The 20448-nt window shown below is 43.7% G+C and overlaps 2 protein-coding genes across 2 annotated transcripts in view; one reads left to right on the top strand and one right to left on the bottom strand.

Moving 5' to 3' along the window:
* On the top strand, window positions 5252–20402 carry HABP2 (hyaluronan binding protein 2). The gene is made up of 14 exons (XM_021400249.1): window positions 5252–5421; window positions 5938–5971; window positions 9464–9589; window positions 10448–10558; window positions 11305–11421; window positions 11697–11816; window positions 12362–12533; window positions 12944–13038; window positions 13176–13395; window positions 14363–14505; window positions 14836–14970; window positions 16492–16637; window positions 17550–17752; window positions 19224–20402. The coding sequence occupies exons 1-13, from the start codon at window positions 5368–5370 to the stop codon at window positions 17724–17726; spliced, it is 1650 nt and encodes a 549-aa protein (XP_021255924.1). The 5' UTR covers window positions 5252–5367; the 3' UTR covers window positions 17727–17752; window positions 19224–20402.
* Window positions 18924–20448, bottom strand: part of NRAP (nebulin related anchoring protein) — a 47418-nt gene continuing 45893 nt past the window's right edge. Inside the window, exon 42 of the mRNA XM_021400250.1 lies at window positions 18924–19283. Coding sequence (XP_021255925.1) covers window positions 19185–19283 — 99 coding nt within the window. The 3' untranslated portion in view covers window positions 18924–19184. The remainder of the gene's footprint in view (window positions 19284–20448) is intronic.

The raw sequence follows: 20448 nt of genomic DNA, 5'->3' as shown, positions 1-20448 counted from the left end.
GACAGTTCTTTATCGGTTCGGTGTCAGACCCTGTGGGAACCCAGTCTGATGTAAATCAACCCACAATGAGTTGGCGTGTTAATCTGCACTCAGTGAGGCAGGTGTAGCTGCTGTCTTAGACAATATGAAGTCTGGTGCATATTTTCCTGACTGGTTCTAAGCGTTAGGTTGATTCACTCGCTCCGACAGTCCTTATCTGACTTTGTTCTACACTGCAATGTGGAAAATGCAGAGCATGTCTCCCCCAGCCCTGAAAATTCATTAACACTGCTAAAATGCAAAAGTAATTCTGCTGCCACCGAAACACGCCATGACAGAATATTCAGCAGGCTAGTTTTTAATAAAACATATTTTTTCTTCATAATTAATATAACAAGGTTTTCTGGCTTAGCACTTGGCGTGAATGCCAGGAAAAAAAAAAAGAAAGAGGGGACAAGTTGCTGTGACATGACCATTGCATGGCAAACATGTTATGAGGGGGCCTTTTGCCTTAATGATTTGTTCCAAAGAAGTTATGCTGAAATAGTTTGAGTTAAAAAACAACAGAGTTTGCACACTGATGTAACTGAGGATTCCCCTCCCACGCACCGCCAAATTCCTGTTTTCATCCTTCACACTTTTATTCAAGTCTCATTTTAGGAGTTTTTGTAAGTAGCATTCCTCTTTGCAAATGATATTGCTGTTATATAGCAGAAGTGAAACGCGGATTTAGACAGTAGCTCATACCGAGTCAGTCGAAACAGGACAAAAAAGATCTGGGACATTTATGAATCCAGAGGGTTTGGAGGACTATAAAGCAACAATTTCTGTCCGTTCTTTCATATCTTGAAGAAAAACAGATTTCACCTGCATGAATCCAAAGTATTTCTATACGGGGCATGAAAATGCATCATGGATACAAGTAAGAGCAAAATTTGCTCCCTTGTTTTAACATATGTATGTAACTGTACAAAAGATTACCTTTGGATGTAACTGGTCTTCACAGTTTTTAGTTTTGTTTTGGGTGGTTTTTTTTGTTTGTTTTGCTTTTAGTTGCAGTAGGTCCTCACAGATCCATACATCAGCTGTGTATGGACAAGGACTTTTTAGAGAAATCAATACCCTTCCTCTCAATGAGATGCTGTGGTAGAAATATTCCCACCATAAAGTGCTGTATTTTCACGCATTCCTCACTTTTTGCCAAAAAGAAATTCAGAGAGCTTTGCTGACACAGGTTATATCAACACCCAGACCCAGCCATTCAGATGAGCATCCTGCCTTACCTTGGCTTGTACTGAAACTTTTCTGAAATACACATCGATTTAAATGATACACTCAGATGCCATGCTGGGTCTAGAGAAATCAGCAAAAAGATGTGACTAAGCTGGATCCCATACAATCCACGGCCAGAGCTGCTCTTGTGCTGGGCTCCCAGTTAATGAAGCTCTATACTTTTGTAAATCAATAGATGTTCAGATCAGGCTTTTCCCTCCTATCAGTGTTCCCTTCAAACTCAGCACCACTGGTAGCAGAGAGAGAGAAGTGCAGGAGTCGAAGCAGCAGCAGTGGTTCTACACTGAATATTTTGGATCTTCAAAAAATTGATGCCTGATTACTTGTGATGGAGAGGGTTTTGAAGTTCCCAGCCATGTCCAGTCCAGTAGTCAAGTGCACTTTGTATTGGAATGGAAAAGAACAAAGTATTGCATGAAGATCAAACAATTGCAAGAAAAACCTGTCAATCCTGCCCTCAGCAGGGGGTTGGAACTGGATGATCTTTAAGGTCTGTTCCAACCTAAGCCATTCCATGATTCTGTGATTCCGTGGTTCTGTGATTCTATGAAAACTTTCCATCAATCCCTGTCTCCTAGCTGGTCCACAGCACATGTGAAGCTGTTACCAGCAGCACAGGTCTTTCCATGCCTCTAGTGTTTGGAAAACCATATTTTAGGGTGAAAAGACCCAAAGTGTCTCTCTGACACCTTCTTATACTAGCTTTTTCTACCCACTCATGGATCCATCCCTGTCATAAACTCCCGTTTCTTCTCTCCTTACCAGCACTGTACCTTCCCTCCCAGGACTCTGTCCAGCTGCACCACTGCAGAGTGGAGCAAGGACTGTTGAATCTCTCTCCCTTTGCACCCCATGAGGCGCAATGCCCCCTGCAGCACCACCTCACTTTGCCTGATGCAGTAGGAAGGCAAGGCAGCCCAAGGAGTGCCTCCAGCTAATTGCACTCCAGGAGGGACACGCGTCTCTCTGGCTCCCCAGGGCAATCAGCTTATGCCCTGCAGCATGCAGGTTAATATCCCCTGTAACTAAAGGGACTTAATGACTTTGCATAAGCTTTAAGTCGAGCAGCATAACCTGTGAGCCCAGCACTGGCTGCCAAAGCATTTGATAACGCAGCACACGCGTCAGTGCAACAGGGCGGGTTTGCACAACATCCTTGGAATGGGTTTTGTGCCTTCCCCCACTGGGGAACACACACACTTCATCCACCAGTGAGCAGCTTTAAAAACAGCCAGCTGCTAGCAGGCCATCTCCCACGGTGTAAAGATTAACTTGGAAACTTTGATCTCTTGGAAGGCAGGAGCAGGTCGTTTCTGTGCAGGGCAGCAGGCTGCCTCCTGCAGCACCTGTGAGAGCTGTGCTGTGCTTCTTCTGGATCCCCATGCCTTTTGGATCAGGTGTGACCACAGGAAGGGTCTGCAACTGAATAACCAGTAAAATCATAGAATCATTAAGGTTGGAAAAGACCACTAAGACCATCTAGTCCATCCATCGACCCATCCCCACCATGCCCACTAACCGTGTCCCTCAGTGCCACAGCTCCCCATTTCCTGAATGCCTCCAGTAATGGTGGTGTCACCACCTCCCCGGGCAGCCTGTGCCAATGCCTCACCAGGTAAATAAAAGAAAGATGTTGTGTGTAAACTTGTCTGGAAGTCCTGCGACCAGTCAATAAGGAATGTGCTGTATACTCTGGGGCAGACGTCGCAGTTCAGCACACAGGCAGGAGGTGGCTTGCTATCAGAGAGGTGCAGAACTTGGAGGTTTTGGTGGAATCCTTTATGGGAATGGTTTCCCAGGCTAAAAATACAACATGTGTTGCATGTGTGCTCCAGATGATAATATGCCCTGCTTTCATTATACCGCAGCCATCGCCTTGGCTGAGTAATGTAATGTCATTGCTGGAAAAGCCATTTTGCCTTGAAGTTCAAAGACTGTCACTATCCAAGATGGTTGCAGGCAAAAATCTGGCCGATTGTAAGAGCATCAGAACCGTCAATTCCCTCCTCCTTTGGCGAGGAGCCCAGACAAAGGTTCCCACTGAGAGCTGTCAGCAGGATCAAGGGGTTCCCGAGGAAAGGCAGTAGTTGTGCCTGCCCTCGTGGCTCCCCCGTGCCAGATGTGAGCCGTGGGTGGAAGCTGATCAAATAGCCATCCTTGCTCTCCAGCACAGCCCCGTGCCACTGCCTCCCCGGCTGCAAGGCTGAGACTGTGCAGAGGAAAGGGCGACGCTTGGTTTGCTGCCATGGAGGCCACTTCGCAGCGAGCTGCAGGAGAAATGCCTCGATTTAGTGCAATTAAGCAAGCGACTCATACCAGATGCAGCTGAATTTCTGAACTCCTGTAGGTCTTCATTGTGATTTACATGTATATAGAGAGGCAGTTTTCATCCTTCTGCTGCACCATCTCAAATAATGACACTGTTTTCTCTGGAACTACTTCTCGCTTGCACATATGTAAATGCACAGCCTAACCCTGCCTTGTCGCCTTTGTGCTGCCTGTTCCTCCACCTGCTTTTCTATTTTAATTATTCATTTTGATTGCAATAAGGGGTAGCAAGACACAATCAACAGTTCAACTGCAGAATGCTCTTGGCAGCTGTAAATAACTTCCCTTGAATTTAGGTTCAAATCTTCCTGCCTTATTCTGAAAGGATTGCCAGAGATTAACTGGACATTTTTGTCTAGAAGCTGTAGGGTTCTGTCCTGAGACATAAGAAAGCTCCCGGTTCTGGCACTGTTGTTTGAAATCTATTCTCTTTTATTAGCCTTTCTTGAGGAGTTGAAATGGAAAAATGGAGAGTATCATATCTCCATGGTGTTTAACCTTTGTACAAAGCCTAATTAGCAAAGTTTTGATGGGTCTTTGGAGAAACGAAGCTTTAGTGAAGTGCTAATCCCTATGATGATGGCAACAACAAAGGTCAGACGAAATTAGGTTTTTTTGAAATTCAGCCATTACCCCACCCTTTTTTTTTTAGGCACCCTATAAATGTAATTGACTCCAAACTATGTATCAGTGCCCACATAAAATGCCTCTCCTGGAATTTTCTTTTTTGCAGAGTTTCTTTTTTATGAGCCTAACGTCATAAAATTTAAAATTGCTCTCCACGAATTCTTCCAGCTTCATCCCCCCATCTCTATGGACCCACTGTGAGCAGGATCTGGCGATTTTATTCCCTCTTGAGAAAACGCACAAAGTACCAGTGCCGGGCTGCACAAGGGAGGCTGTTTGGCGAAACAAGTCCCACAGCCTCGTTTCTTCTCCCCCCGCTTCTCCTCCTTTTGTTCGCATCTTGCTCCAGGCTGGGAGCAGTATCGCACCTCGTTGGAAGGACAAGATCCTCCTCTGCTGGCCATGAGCAATACGGCACGGTGGCGAGGGGCCTTGCCATGCTGCTGTGCTGCCCCCCCAGGCTTCCATCCTCTGTCCCCTGCCTGTAGTCCCCTTCCTGTACCCCCACCTGCATCCCACCGCTCACATCCTACATCCCGTGTCCCCTATTGCACCATTTGCATGCTACATTCCACCTCCCCCATTCTGTGTCCCCCATCCCATGTCCTCCATCCCACCTCCCTCATACTGCATCCCACCTCCCACGTTCCCCATCCCATGTCCTCCATCCCACCTCCCATGTTCCACTTCCCATGCCCTGCAGCCCCCCACGTGGCATATAGGAAAGGGCAAGTTCATGCTTAGAGGAGGGAAGAAGAGGGGTTCTTTACTGGCCTCAGACATGCAGCGCCATAAAAAGCCCATGTGTGGGACCAAAAGGTGAAATTTGGTCTTCTGAGCCCCCCATGCACTGGGAGCCAAGCAGAAAAGCCCCCACTCCCAGCCTCCAGGGGGATGTGGGCAGGCCCCAGGCAACCCCAGATGCATGAGACATGGAGTAGCAGCAGGTGTGAGTTGTTCTCAGTAACGTGGCAAGGTTTTTGTTCACTGCTGCTTATTCATTTGCTCCTGGTCACAGCCAGGGTTTAACTGAGAATGTTGGCATAGCAGCTCCACATCATTTCCTATATGCCTGTTAGCACACATGTTCTTATTGAAGCTAGGTAGCCCTGTCTGCAGCTGTGATTTACACCAAAGGGGATGCATGCTGACACCTCTGCATGGGTTCCTGATGTGAGTCCTGATGTGATGCTGGTATGTTCCCTTTCTGCCTCGCTCACTTTTCAAAAGCTGAGCACTGTTTTCCTCCTCCTCCTGCTCCCTTTTGTCATTTGCCCTTGATCATAAGCCAAAGAGGAAAGGCTGGAGCCCCATGTCAGAGGGTGAACGTATGGCATTTCCTCAAGGGAAGGAAGTGCCCTGGTAGCTGGCTGCAGTGCTATTAGATAAACACCATCACTTAATAAGCAAAGAAGCAATTAACTTGTTTGAGACCGGTGTTTCAAAAGCACGCTGCAACTTTGGCTGGATGCTCAGAGAAGCTGGAGTTCCACTGTGGATTGCTGGGAACAACGTGGTTTTATCAGAAATGTTGATAATTTTGAAAGAACTCTTAAAAGTACCGTTTGGGCATCCCTGGAGTGGGCAACGGACTTATCTGGATGCCCAGCACTGGGGCAAAGAGACAGCCACCATGGGTTGTGCCATAAGCGAAGCCCCACCTTGGATTTGTTTCCAAAAACTGACTCTGGCCTTCTTTATCCCATGCAGACTTCCTGGTCCTCCCTGGCCAACCTGCTGAATGGTAAGTGGCTTTGTTTTCTTCCCTTAAATTCTGCATGCAAGCCTGAGATGTTGGCAGCTCAGTCCATCGAGACCACAGGTGGTGGTCAGTGTTGAGTTTTAACTTCATGCATAGCTTTGCAGCGCTTAAAGCAACACTTGAGATCAAATAGGAAGTCACTGGACTTTGGACAGGCAGCATGGCCTGCACTCCCAGGCCTTCTTGTGTCTCGCATCCCTGCAAAAGACAACTGTGTAAATACCACGTTAGGATTAGTTTAAGCTTTTCAGCTTATTTGATCTATGTGGAGCATTATGGTTTTAGTGCTAAGTTTAGTGAGTAAGCCCCATTCTTTTCTTGATTTCAGTGGCATGTAGAGCTGAGCTTACAATTGATAGTAAAGTATTACATTTTACTCCTTTTCACACACGCACACTTTTACTACTCACTCTACGTTCCTCTTCATTCTGCTGGCACTGTGTTCCAAGCTGTGAGTTCTGTGGCCCTATATCCATACAGCGCTGATTCTTGCCCCAGATTAAGGTTGCTCTCCTTATAGAATGTTCACAGCAAATACATTTCCAGATCAGTATTTAGTTTCCACATCCCTCAACTGCAACAGGCAGGCACTGCAAGGCCTGTGGAACAGCCCTGAAACAGTTTGAAAGGAGTGAGGGTTTGGCTGCTCGCTGTTCTTATTCCTTTTGCAATTTCTTTCTGAAGTCACGAATGCTCGCAGCCAAAGCCTGTGTGGAAGGGAGGAAATACCAAGAGGTCTGTGCAGAAGCAAGTGGGAGACCTACTGATATTTGAAGTGCCATTGCAATTTCAGCTTCATAAAAATAACTTTATATTATTCACAGACCCACAGACAGAAAGTATTTAGTGAGGTGGCAGGAAAACTCATCCTGCTTAAATTAGGCCAGATTTCAGTTTGTCCCCAGAGGTTCAGAGAGCTTGAATAAACGCTGGGCACTTTCAATGTCGGCAATAAGCTTTAAATTTGCACATCACTCATCTCGACAACTGCAGTCCAACAAAGTTACCTTGCCATTCGGGTCACTCGATGGTATCCTAATGCATCACTTTCCCACTTGGAACATTAGTCATGACTTGATCCAGGCAAGGTTTTGAAAACAGTGTGACTGCCAGCATCGGGATATCTGTTCTCCCTATAAGAGAGAGCCCGTGTAAGCTAACGAACAAGAGGATATTGATCAGAAATCCATTACGTGATTGATGGTTCTCGGCAACGTGAAAAAGTGCAGATGAAAGCTTGAGCAGTTTAAAAGATCACCCAGACCTCAAAGCTGACTTGAAGCTTTAAAAGTCAATCTCTTGCCTATCAATTATGGGGGGATTTTTTTTTTTTTTGTACTACACAGAAGAAAGTTATTCTTTGAAAATTTGCATGCAGGATGTCTAATTTAATTTCATGTAATAGTCACATTTCGGTGACAAATGTCAGATCACTGCTTTTTTAAGCACGTTAAGGTTTTCCAGCACTTACAAAGAATGAGAACTCTGATTTAGTAATGTGTTTAAATCAACCAGTGTATCAGATTTTGTGTGTTAATTATGTGCTCAGATTAAAAAAGATGTTGCTTTTGCTTTACTAAACCCATGGCTTGTTATGAATAATTAAAAAAAAAAATGGAATGGGAACACTTCTTAAGTAAGAGATGTGGAAGCCAAATAGTTATTTAGTGATATAGCAGTGATAAACAGGAAGACATCTTTGTTTGATGTACCCAAGTCAGGGGGGTCTGTTCTTCTTTATTCTTATGGTGTTTAATGAATGATTGATTCATTGCTAAGAGATGGTACTAACGCAGCAAAACGAAGTGACGGTATCATCATTTCTGAGCACCGTCCTTACACTGAGCAGTTGGTAGATGCTTCTGCAACAGCTTTGCTCTCTGTGCTTGTTTGGAGCACTTGTTTTTCTTCTATCAATTCAGCAAAGCCCTCGCGCTCCTTGTACAGCATGCTGGGCATGTCTGCGGGCTGCTCTCGGCAGCCACAACTCCTCCACTCGTCCTTCACAACTTTTATCAGCTATGTCTTTTAGAGAAGAAAGACAGAGAAACGGCTACCCTGTCTCTCCGAATAGCTCCTTAAAGCACCTGTGGAACAAAAGCTGGCGTTCCCTGCTAAGATTTTGAAAATAAACAGGGGAAACAAAACCAGGCTCCTCCACAATATTCCCTCAAACTTGAGTCCGCCTGCAAAATCTCCCCTTAGACAAAGTGAGCTTGCAGGTTGCATTTCAGGCAAAGCCTTCTTTTTGTTTTCCTTTCTTAACTACATCACATTAAATTTAATTTTGTTCACGGTAGACAATGTCCTTATCTTCCAGCGAGATCCTTCTGTTCCTCAGCACAGTGCACACTTCTGCAACACTTGCACACTGTCGAGACTCGGCTCCTGTGGAAATAATGAGCTGAGTAAAAGGAGTCTTGACTTGACATAGCAATAAATGAGGTGAAACTTTTCTCTTTTTTTTTTTTTTGTGAGAAACGAGAGTTGGCATGTAGGAAGGAAAAAAAAAGAAGAAAAAAAAAAAGATGATTCTATTTTAATATGAAATATAAAACACCCATTGTACAAAAGTGGAATTTTTTATTTTTTTTTCAGAAGCAAAGAAAGAATAAAGATAAAGGCTGCAAGGGAATGAATGAGGAGAGAAAACTAAGATAATATAGTCGATAATCAGTTCAAGGCAGAGCATTATCCATGGGGCCATCAGTCCGGCCCTAGGGGAGAGCTTTTTAAAATCTCTGCACACAGTTTAGCTGTGCTCATTACCATAGCTTGTCTTTGACATGCCGGCAGGGCTTCCATGGGTGCCAATGTGCCCATGCAAATCGATTGCCCCAGACACAGCCTGGTGCAGCTCCAGGTTCTCCATCAAGCAAACACGTGCTTTGTGGCACCTGTCCTGCAGCACACTGGGGAGCACTGCTTCCTTAGAGAGGCCCTGTGGGCTTGCAGGCTCGCTGCCCAAACAAAGCTGTGTATCCTCAAGGAGCTGGCATTTGAAGCAGCAAGACAAAGGAAGCCTCTTCTTGTAGAACTTCCTCTTCCCAGGGCACTTAGAATCATAAAATCATTAAGACTGGAAAAGACCTCTAAGATCCTCACATCCAACTGTCCACCTACCGTTGATACTGCTCGCAAAACCAAGTCCATAAGTACCGCATCTCCATGTTTCTTGAACACCTACAGGGATAGTGACTTCACCATCTCCCTGAGCAACCTGTGCCAGTGTCTCACCACTCTTTCAGAGATGTTTTTCCTAATATCCAGCCAGAAACTTCCTTTGTGCAACTTGAGACCGTTCCCTCTCATCCAATTGGATTCATCCATGTCTGCATGGGCCTTACCACCAACCAAGGAAGAAACATCCATGTCCCCTCCAGGCACCGCAGTAGGTTCTCCCCAGCTGGGACAGTCACACACAGAGGTGGCTTTGTAGCAGTTATAACCTTTCCATGTTTCCTTCCCCTACAGATGAGGATTATGAGTATGAGTACTATGATGAATACACACAGGAGGAGGAGGAACCCTTCCATCAGATTATGAGCGTGGGGGAACCTTGGTTCGAACTACCTCCTATCTACAGAAGTATCCAGCAAGGTACTCCTGGGGGCAGGCAGGGGGTGAGGAAGGAGTGAAATCCCAGTCCCAGTATGCAGTGCGTGGCAGGGCTCGGCTGCCAGCCTGCCTGCAGAACGCCTGCTTCAAAGGGATGAGCGGGGAGGATTGTTTGCTGTGTTCTCTTTTGTGTTTCTCTTGTAAGGAGCCTGTGTTTTATCTCTGGATTTCACAGGATGGATTCTGATCATGCAGAACATTTCTGATTGCTACTACAAAAAAACACAGGCTTATTTGTCTATAGACACTGTAAGACGTAATTGCTGTTTTCATGGGATATATATTCTGTATTTGTGCTGGGAACCAAATGTAGAGCAGGTTTCCTTTTTTTTTTTCTTCTTTCTTTTTGTATTCTACTGAACTTTACTGAGCAGGAAAGGATGCCCTGGACTGCTGCGGGAACACAAGAGGAGAGGTGGGAAACTGTCTGCAACATCTCTCCTCTGGCTTTTCCAAGGGAGTTCTAGTGCTAGGTTGCAACTAGGGCAATGCCAGGTCTAGGCAACTCCACACCAATGGCATGGAGGCAGGTGCCCAGGGCCAGCTCTGGTTCTTAACAGGTCTGTTTCTACTGCAGAAGCAAATGTGCTCCGTCACAGGCTTGTAAAGGGAGCTGGGCATCCCCAGGCTCTACGCCGTACAGCTTGCAGGAGGCTCCGCAGCAATCCATAGCTGCTGCCGCTGCTGGGCCAACTGTCAGCATGGCATGTGTTATGGTGGATGCTTGCCCAGCCTTCTGCACAGCCCTGTGGTGGCACCTGCCACACAAAAAACACACACAAGAAAAAATGCTGGCAAGAAGATGAAAGAAAAACTAAAAGCTCTCTGTCCCTACCCTAGAAGATCTGTGCTCCTCCAACCCCTGCAAGAACAACGGCCAGTGTGAGATGAGAGGAAACAATTTCACCTGCCACTGCCCCATGCCCTATACCGGGGATACATGTGAGAAAGGTAATCACTCTTTTGCTGACCGACATTGCTTGTTCTCGCAGCTGAGGCAACAGAAGCGAGTACAGGGCTTTATAAACCCCCTGCTCACTGGAGGGAGAAATTTAGCAGCTCACTGCAGCTATGTCAATAGGTGCAGGCCGGAGTCTGTCTAAAGCAACGTTGGCATCATGCACTTCAGATGTGCAGAAAACACACTTCTGTCTTCTGACAACCCCTGGGGCAGCCTCCAGAGGAGTGCTACAAAGATGGTGAAGGGTCTGAGGGACAAGTTATGTGAGGCTTGCTCAGCCCGGAGCAGAGGAGGCTGAGGGGAGTCCTCATGGCGGCCCACAGCTCCCCATAGGGAGCAGAGCAGCAGCACAGAGCTGTGCTCTCTGGGGACTGTGAAAGGGCCAGATAGAATAGCATGGTGTTGCATCAGGGGAGGGTCAGGTGGGGAGAAGATAAAGGGTCTGCAGCTGAGGGTGGTGGGCATGGAACAGGCTGCCCGGGGCAGCGGGCATGGCACCAAGCTGCTGAAGTTCAAGGAGCATTTATTTGGACAACACTCTCAGACATATGGTCTGATTTTTTGGGTGGCCCTCTGTGGAGCCGGGAGTTGGACTCAATCCTTGTGGGTCCCTTCCAACTTGAGATGTTCTCTGATTCTGTGGGTCAGAAGAAACATGCCTTCCCATCACCTTGTGAGGGCACAGCTCTCGTGCGCTCATGGACGTGGATGAAATGGTATTTCTGTTTTCCTGCAGTGGAGGACACGTGTGTGGACAACAACTGTGTCAGAGGAGACTGCCTTGTTACATTAACCAAACCTTACTATCGGTGCAGCTGCAGCCATCCCTACAAGCTACCAGACTGCCAGAAAGGTGAGTGCAGCCCAGCAGGCACAGCTCCCACGTTGTGGGGGGCAGTGGGGCTGGGCCTGTGTCAGCTGCAGGTCCCATCTGTGGGGATGATGCTGGGTGATTCATGCTCTGTGTACGTTTTGATGGGTCGGTCACTAATGAACCCCATGCTGGCAGGTATTTTGAAGCTCTTACAAAGCTAAATGGGGGTTTTCCCTGACTTCAGTTGGGGGTATGAATGGCTATAATGCGTCCAGCAGAATTACAGCACTGTTCTCTGATTTTCGCCTTCACAGCTTCTTTACAATGCAGGCCAAACCCTTGCAAAAATGGAGGAACCTGTATACGGCACAGAATCAGATCAAAATTCACCTGCAAGTGCCCTGAACCTTACAAAGGGAGGTTTTGTGAGATCGGTAAGTCATGGGTCCAGGGGAGAGGCTAGGGGTCAAACCTCCCCAGATCGCCCTCACCTCGCAGTCAGCCTTACTGATGACTGACTGAAGTTCGTAACATAACACGGATTGCTCTTTGTTGCAGGTGACCTTTGCACCATCCCCCCTACAGTTTAGGTTTATAACCCTGCAACCTTACTTTTGGCACACCCCTTGCTCTGTCATGATAACAGCTCTGCACCCAGCTCTGCCTCATCCCTCCAATACCATTTCTTGCATTGGCCACTGAAGGAGAGATTTTGCTTTGTCATTGAAACACATCTTAGCTGCTAGGTCTTAGCCTGTAAAGAGCCTTTGGGCACTTGAAGTCAGTGGAGCTTATGCTGGAGAGATGTTGGGACATAACTCATTTCTCGTCTATCCAGGATAAGGACTATCACTATGTAACCCTGTGAGCCCTTCTGATCCTTTGTAAAATTAATGCCAGGCAAGGAAGAGAGGGGAAAAGAACCACTTTAGGCAAGGAATGACAGAAAAGACTCTTTCATATCAACATGGTCTTACAGGACCGGATGATTGTTATGAAGAGGACTCCTTTTATTACAGAGGAAGAGTGAACCAAGCAGAGAATGGCAGGACTTGCCTGCACTGGAATTCCCACATGCTCCTGGACTTCTCTATTAATGCATTTATGGAGGATGCTGAGTCTTATGGCATTGGGGAACATAACTTCTGCAGGTAACATTTTGAAGAACCAGTTGTATCAAATAGATCTTTGAATACAAATTGCTCCCATGAATTTGCTAAAATCATGGTATTCAAAACTGGTATCTCTCTTGACAATGCCCCTCTGTAAAATATGGAGATGTTGGAGATGCCACTGTTACTGAAGTGAAGATTCCAGAAACAGTCCTCATTTTCTTTGTTTTTCTTAGGGTTAAGATAGGTGTGGAGACAGTAAAATGGCAGCAGTACCACTCCATTATCTTAGTTATCTTCTTTATCAAATCTTATGATGAGTGTCTCTTGAAGCTTGGCTGTCTTGTGGAAGCATAAGTGTGCTCTCATAAGCATTCTCGGTTCCTTTGTGCAGCTTCAAGGAGATTTCCCCACTTTAGTTGACTGATGTTCTCAACCATTCCTTTCAGAAATCCTGATGAGGATCAAAAGCCCTGGTGCTTCATTAGAAAAAATGGCAAAGTGGAATGGGACTTCTGTGATGTTTCACTGTGCTCTGGAACAGGTAGAGTAATGCATTAGAAGTGAGCTGGTTGGCCATGCACAAGTGGTCCAGATGAGCAGGTCACTCACTGCCTGTTACTTAACTCCTCCTGTCTGATATTATTTCTGCAGTACATGTTGCTTTTTCTTCCAAAACAGGTGGGGAGAGCCAACAGCAAGAAAATGAAATGTTCGAAACCTGTGGACAACCAGAAGTTCGAAGTGGACTCAAGAGAATCTATGGAGGAACTAAGAGTACAGCTGGCAAGCACCCCTGGATGGTATCTCTGCAGAGAAAGTTTTCAAGAAGAGAAAAACACTTCTGTGGTGGAGTGCTAATTCAATCATGCTGGGTTCTTACTGCTGCACACTGTGTTGAGTATGTGCATGTCCTATGCCTAGGGCAAATAAAAATATGAAAAACAAGGTAGCCATTAAAGACAACTTGGAATTGAAATGATTTACAATCCAAATTATTTCTGGGTATCAAATTGAAAGGAAAAATACATGAAAAAATGTATATACACAGGAAAATACGCACATACACTTTAAAAAATGGTGCTTGCTGAAATTACAATTTAAACTTACACTCCAGTCACCTAAAATGATCTAAAACAAGAGTGTGAGAGGAAAAGAGGACTAGAACAAATTTTTATGACATATGAAAGAAGGGATCTATGAAAACCTCAGGGGATATTGGGATACCATGAGCGAAATCGCAAATTGCAGCATGATTAATATCTCAAGAACAGCCCAAACATGCTTTTTTCTTCCAATTGTTTATGTGCCAGCCAGCTTAGAATATGATATTTCCTTAAGCACTTTTGTTGAAGAACCTTACAACTCTCTGGAAGTGTTCAGTAAACATTTAGATGTAATAAAGGGCATGGTTTAGTGGAGAAATATTGGTGGTGGGTGGACAGTTGGACTAGATGATCTTGGAGGTCTTTTCCAATCTGGGTGATTCTATGATTCACTCATCATCACAGCTGCAATAATAGACTATTTGCACACTGCTGCTCTCCCCCAGAATAAAAATTAACAATTAAATGTCAAAAAATTAGGTTTTTTTAAAAAAAAAGCAACAAAAATGTTTGTGCAGCTTTAATTACATTTTATTTTATGATTGCAACAAGCTAAGAGTACATGTATTGTCCAGCACTGCAGCTTGCTCAACTAAGCTCTCTTATAACAACCTTTGGAAATCCTCCCATCATGCTCTACAACAGGAAACAATATCTTGACTTTAAGATACTTAAGCTGCAGGTTTTCACCACTGTTAGACAACATCTGTAATTTCTGCACCACCACAACGGCTAATGTGATTTACTTTACTCTTTTTGCAGACACGAAGCAGAAAATCTCCAAGTGGCCCTTGGAAAGCAAAACCTCAAGAGGAGAGAACATCAAGAGCAAATATTTGATGTGGAGAAGGTCATCATGCATCACAGATACAGAACGAAGGATAATGTCCCATACAATGATATTGGTAAATCCTTTTTATTTAATCAGTTGTCTGAAAGCACCTCCCTAGAACTGAGATCAGTATGAAATTCCCCTCTGAGAATGTGTACTGGAAATAATTAGGCCATATTGTGGCTTACACCCCTGTGAATCACTGGGAGAGGAATCATGATGGGTAGGGAAAAATCATGTGGGGGGGGATTAAAAATAATATAGGGACAGGTTCAGCATGTAGTGCAAACAGTATATCAGTTGCATGGAGCCTTGCACAGAGTTGTGGTACAGGCTGACAGTAACAGCTAGGGATTAAAACTAGTTATGAATCCATTTTGTGGTTGTTTTTTTTTGTCTCCAGCATTACTTAAGTTGAAGCCAATTGATGGCCAATGTGCCACGGAAACAAAGTATGTGAAAACAGCGTGTCTGCCAGACTTTGAATTTCCTGTTGGGACTAACTGCTTCATTTCAGGATGGGGCGCGACAGAGACAGGTATGTGAGCTCAGGAGGGCTTGCTGGAGTTTGATTGGTAGCTCGATGGCAAGGTGAGCTGGGACTTTTAGTGGCAATTGCTAGACACAAATGCAGGGCTAGGCACAGAGTAAACCAAGGCACAGAATTAAAAATTAAGAACAGCAAAACCCTCCTGTGGAAATGATTCATTAGCAGAAATCTCCAACTGCCAGGCACACCAAACTTTTCAGAGTTCTGAAAAAATCCCCTACATGTTTTTTTGTTGTTGTTTGTCATCTGACACATTTTGTCGTGATTTCATCTGGAGCCAGCCACTGAAGCAAGAAATATCAAGAGAGAAGCTATAGTACAGCTCGTGTGTTTTAAGACAAGACCAAGACAGACTGGCACTTCCACGTGCTTTTCCAGCCCATTGGATCAGATAAAGTTTTTCAGAAGCAGCATCTGGATCTTCAGATGCACTGAAAAATAAAAAAAATCCAAAGCTTTTCAAGTTCAACCAGCTCTGTCCAACTTTCTTGCCCACGGTAAATCCTGAGGGGAGAAATTACTATGCTTTAAAAAAGATAATGGCAATTTTCTGAAAAATGCATTTTCTCCTGTCCTGATTGATGTGTTGCTGTAAAGCAGCAGAAGGAAAATGTGTCACTGAGGCTGCAGTAGGTGTCCTAGTGCTTTGTGACTGATACAGCCTGATATGGTACGTAGGGCCAAATTCTTCCTTCTGATGTAAGTCTCATTGAAGTCCACAAGAGACTAGCGTGTATATTTGATCAGAAGGCACCAACAGAATTTAATAGACATGGATTAAAAGTTCCAAATAAAAAGTCTCTTAAAAAGTATACAGGGAATTTTTGTATTTTTTTTTCCTACAAAGAATATCAAGTACCCTGTACATGTTCAAACTAGATGGCTCCTTCTTTGCACAGAGCTATTATTGGCATTTCAGGAAATCACTGCAGAAATGGAAAATTTCCTGAAACTCAAGCAGAACCAAACTTAAAAACCATCTTTGGTTATCTACAGATGGCAGTGCTTTGAAACTCTGGCTATTGCCTTTAGATGTCAAGTTATGTCTTTAGATTCACTATAATTAATGATTGCCTTTAAATATTGCATGATTTTCAGTTTTCATCTGTTTCATTAGCCCACGTACTAAAACATCTAATGGCACCAGCCTGAGAAGTGCTGAGCAGCTCTAAGGACTGTTGGAAGTAGTGGGAGCTGCAGACAACCAGCACCTTTGAAAAGCAGGATACTATTGCTACATGCAGAGCTGATGTGAGCTTGCTTCTCAATGCGTGACTTTGCTTTTGGTCGCGCAACAGCTCAGTGTCCAGAGTGAAGCTTTCAGGCTCAGACTCTAACCCTTATCAATGCAGACAGATACTTCTTTTCTTCCCAGGCTAGACCATGAGCCCCTTCCTGCTCTTTACCCTTTCCCATCCGTAAGGCAAGCAAATTTGTATTTTGAAAAAGGACAGGATGTAACAGGAACGTGAGGAAGGTGACTCAGTTTTTTCGGTGTATGTCCCACAGATGACCTGTCCCATCAGCTGTTAGATGCCCGTGTCAGGCTGATTTCGCATAAGCAATGCAATGCACCCAGAGCATATGATCAGAGACTGGATGAAAGCATGTTTTGTGCAGGAAATCTTCGGAGACCTGGAACTGATTCTTGTCAGGTCTGTTGCTTTTTCTGTATTTGAACACTAATTTTGTGTGTAAATAGTCGGGCTGTGCAGAGCAAAAGCTTTGGTAGGGTACTCCATATGTATCTATCCGTTTCATCCATCAGTGTATCATTTCAACAGCCATAGTCTTTCTTCCATACAGCTTGAGATGTATACCCCTAGAGCTAATGTCATTGCTGTCAGCCACAGGCAGATCTATCGGAGCTCAAGAATAGCCTGGGAAAGGTGGCTTCTGAGGCAGATCGTCATAATAACTCGAATTCTTGCCCTTTTCCTCTCAATTCTATTACAGCCTCTACCATAAGGAACAATTCTCATCTGATTTTCACTATCAGAGCTTATACTTACTCAAGAAGTCAGGACTGATATTTCCTTACAGCTAGTGAAAACGTGAAGCCAGCTCGTATTTATACTGTTATAAGTATGGCGAGGAGCTTGAACAATGCTTCCTGTGGTGAAAACTACCACTGCAAGCATACTTACAATAGAAATCACCAATAAAACTGAAAATGAGATCAACCAGCTTAGAGTAATAATTGTTATTTGAGGGGATCAGGGTGAGGAAGATCAGGTGTTTTCTTTTATGCTAAGGATCACACTTTTATCTTTCTCAGCTCAGGCTCTGAACGCCTGCTACTTTTATGCCTGGGAAATTTCATTTGACTTTGGACACATTACAGACTTAAGTAGAAACTTATGTCCAGAGAAGTCTAGTATTGTTTGACCCGGTTCCAGAACTGCAAGTCTACCTGGGAATTAATCAGCACCTTTTGGTACCCCTGCTAGGAGAAAAAAACATCACTCCAGCTTCAAAGTCTTCTTTTGATAAGAGAAGGGAATTCGTATATTGGTCAATGTTTCGCTTCATATTTTGAACTAATCTTGTATGTCTTTTCTCATCAGGGAGATTCTGGAGGTCCTCTAATTTGTGTAGAAAGTGGTTCCTATTATGTATATGGCATTGTGAGCTGGGGTGATCAGTGTGGTTTGAAAAACAAGCCAGGAGTTTATACCCAGGTGACAACATTTCTGCGTTGGATTAAATACAAAATTCAATCTGAGTCATTATCAGATCAATAGGAGACATTGTTTTCGAATGGCAAATGGTAAGTTTGAGATATTTGTTCTTAACCTTTCCCCCAACTTTTCTTTACCAAGAACACTGAAGGTTTCTCTTGGCCCTAGCTGGGCATTCTTGATCACCATCTTGGAAATAACCTTTGAGTGTTTTCTAGAAGCTCCATGACAGCTTTTCTGTTGGGGGCTTTGAAATAAACACTCACTTTGTAGGCAAAACAGTTTGGAAACTAAAGCAATACCAGTTCTTATCCACCTCACAGCCAGTGGTTTGTGCTTCTAAAGCCAATGCCATTTTTCACATACATGAAATTGATCGTTTGCCTGTGTTTGCAAGACTGGAGCCATTAGAATGATCTGAGGAGGGAAGATCAGGCACGAAAATTATTTTTAAAAGCATTTCTGTAAGGCAAATGACCCTAAATTCCGTCAGTGGTGAGTTCCAGATTGAAAAAGTAAAAACTAAAATAAATCACTAGTAGAAATATCTTATTTACTCCTGATGAGAGGAGGATTACTTATTCCACTCCAGGTCTACGATAGCATGTATGTGCCTAACTTCAACTCATACCTAGAGGGTATTAAATCCTGTCAGAAAAAAAAAAAAGTCTAAATCTATTGGCTAATTTTTGGTTTTCACAAGTTTTGCAAGTATAATTATATATCTTTTGCCCAATGATTCTGTAACTCTATACAGGAAATTGGAAAACAAGGGATTGGTATTAAATCAAGATACAAAAAATAGATATGTTTGCCAGCAGAGTCAATCATTTAAAACAGTAATGTCTCCTTCATCTGAATACCAGGGTTTATTAGCTTCTCTAAGAAGCTTCCTAATCTATCAATAGCTGTCTAGTTTCTAAGGAACTAATTTTGATTCTTTTTGTTTTGGAAGATTTGATAAAAAACTGAAGAACTAAATGGGATCTGAATATTTCCTGTTAATCAAGAACAAATTCTGTGTTGTCCACTAAAAAATATGCCTTTGGTTAGTCAATAACTTTGCTTTCACTGGCCCTTGTCTTGTTCATCCGTTAAGCCACCTAAATCATGTTTTCATATTCTCTTAAGTCAATGGTGCCAATGATACGGGAACATATAAATCTCTAAAGACTGGAAGTATGGAACCAGATTCATCAGATTTATTCAATACAAATGATTTTATATTCTACTAATCAGGTTCATTCATCTGTAGTACAAAGCTGAGCCTGCCAGTCATCTAGTATTAATTTCATTTACAGCTTTAAATAAATATCAACCTCTGTAATACATATAGTGATAAATCACAAAATATCCACACACAAATTAGAAACATCAGTTACAAGTTGCAATGTCTAGCTTGTTTCTTAAAACCAAAAAATTCTTAGATGCCATCTATTGTGCTTTCCAGAAAAATGGAGAAGGTACAGGATTTGTAGGATAGGATGAAAATCTATTTGTATTATGTCGTGTTCCTGTTTACTACTTGTACAGCTGCATTTTCCTTCTCTTGACTTGCAGAATTTCCAAAGCATCAGGATTGACTGTGACCTGCTGAGATCCTTCCGCCCCAACTTGGTCCTGTAAAATCAAACACAACTACAGCATGAGGACAGGTGAAAGCAGAAAGCTTAACTCTTATTCTATAAATATATTTACTAATTAAAAAATTACCTCAACTGGAAACAACGGGACCAAGTCTGAATTACTGCTCTGTACTGAGAAAATCTCTGCCATGGAATAGTGTGGATAGCTGACCCATTCATGTAAGTTAGATGATACACATATCCAAGGACAGAATGTGCTCAGTGTCTAATTTCTAATTTGAGTTCTAAATAATGAACAAATTAGCAAACACCTGAGTTGCTGGTGTATTGTACACCTGTGGATTTCTCTGGGACCATCAAGATCATCATCGCATGAAAGACTTAAGAGTATACTGCCTCCAGTCCCCACAGCCTGCATTGCTCATCCATAAAGTTTATTTCCTCAGTAGCTTTACAGATGGGAATGTAAATCATGGATATATCCTGTTTCTCTTGCAGTGGCTTATTGTTTGACTTTTTTGCCAAAGTTAAAACTTAAACAAAACAAGTATTTAAAACACAAAGCTTGTCTTTTACTGTAATTTAACGTTCCTTATCTGTAGAGGCTACAAGATGCCTGTATGGACTTTCACTCTCTTATGCAAGGACACTGCAGACTGAGAGCCACCTTGTGGGGGTGAAGGACAAGGAAAACCTTGTATTTCTTGTATTTCTTGTATTTGGGTATGAACTGGAGTGGAGAAGGCTGGATCATTCCCCCTTGCAAAAAGCATCCCACAGTACACGTTATGGTGTCAAGAGTCTACAATGAGACTGTCAATACAGCTGTCAGTGGAGATTACAGAGTAACGAAAGGTGTCTTGCTGAAATTAGGAAAAGAGAGGGGGAGCTGTGCAGAGAGTCCCTTCCACCTGTACTTTTTCTCTCTGTGGGTATACCAGGACACTTAGAGATCTGACAATATCCAAAGTTAAGGGAAACACATCCTGTAGTTTAAGTAAATCCTATCCTGTGGCACTTCTAGTCCCTACAGGAATTACTCAGCTATGACATAGCTGAATTCCCTTGTGGGGTTCCTTCAAACTGAAGTCTACAAAGCTTGGGAGGGAATCGTATATATTCTGTTTAAAATAATGGGGAGAACTGTAATCTCCAGGGAGCATTAAACAGGCTCTGTGCCTACCTGCCTTCTCGAGAGC

This window comes from Numida meleagris, chromosome 5 (assembly GCF_002078875.1).
Source record: "Numida meleagris isolate 19003 breed g44 Domestic line chromosome 5, NumMel1.0, whole genome shotgun sequence".
In the NCBI taxonomy this organism is placed as follows: Eukaryota; Metazoa; Chordata; class Aves; order Galliformes; family Numididae; genus Numida; species Numida meleagris.
The sequence above is the reverse complement of the archived record's forward strand: the minus strand, read 5'-3'. Positions and strand labels throughout refer to the sequence as shown.

Bases quoted from the DNA above. Each gene is read 5' to 3' on its own strand.
- HABP2 (XM_021400249.1), top strand. From the start codon at position 5,368: ATGCATGCTGACACCTCTGCATGGGTTCCTGATGTGAGTCCTGATGTG. The intron at 5,422-5,937 runs GTATGTTCCCTT...TATCCCATGCAG, and splicing joins TGAGTCCTGATGTGATGCTG to ACTTCCTGGTCCTCCCTGGC. The intron at 9,590-10,447 runs GTACTCCTGGGG...TCCCTACCCTAG, and splicing joins CTACAGAAGTATCCAGCAAG to AAGATCTGTGCTCCTCCAAC.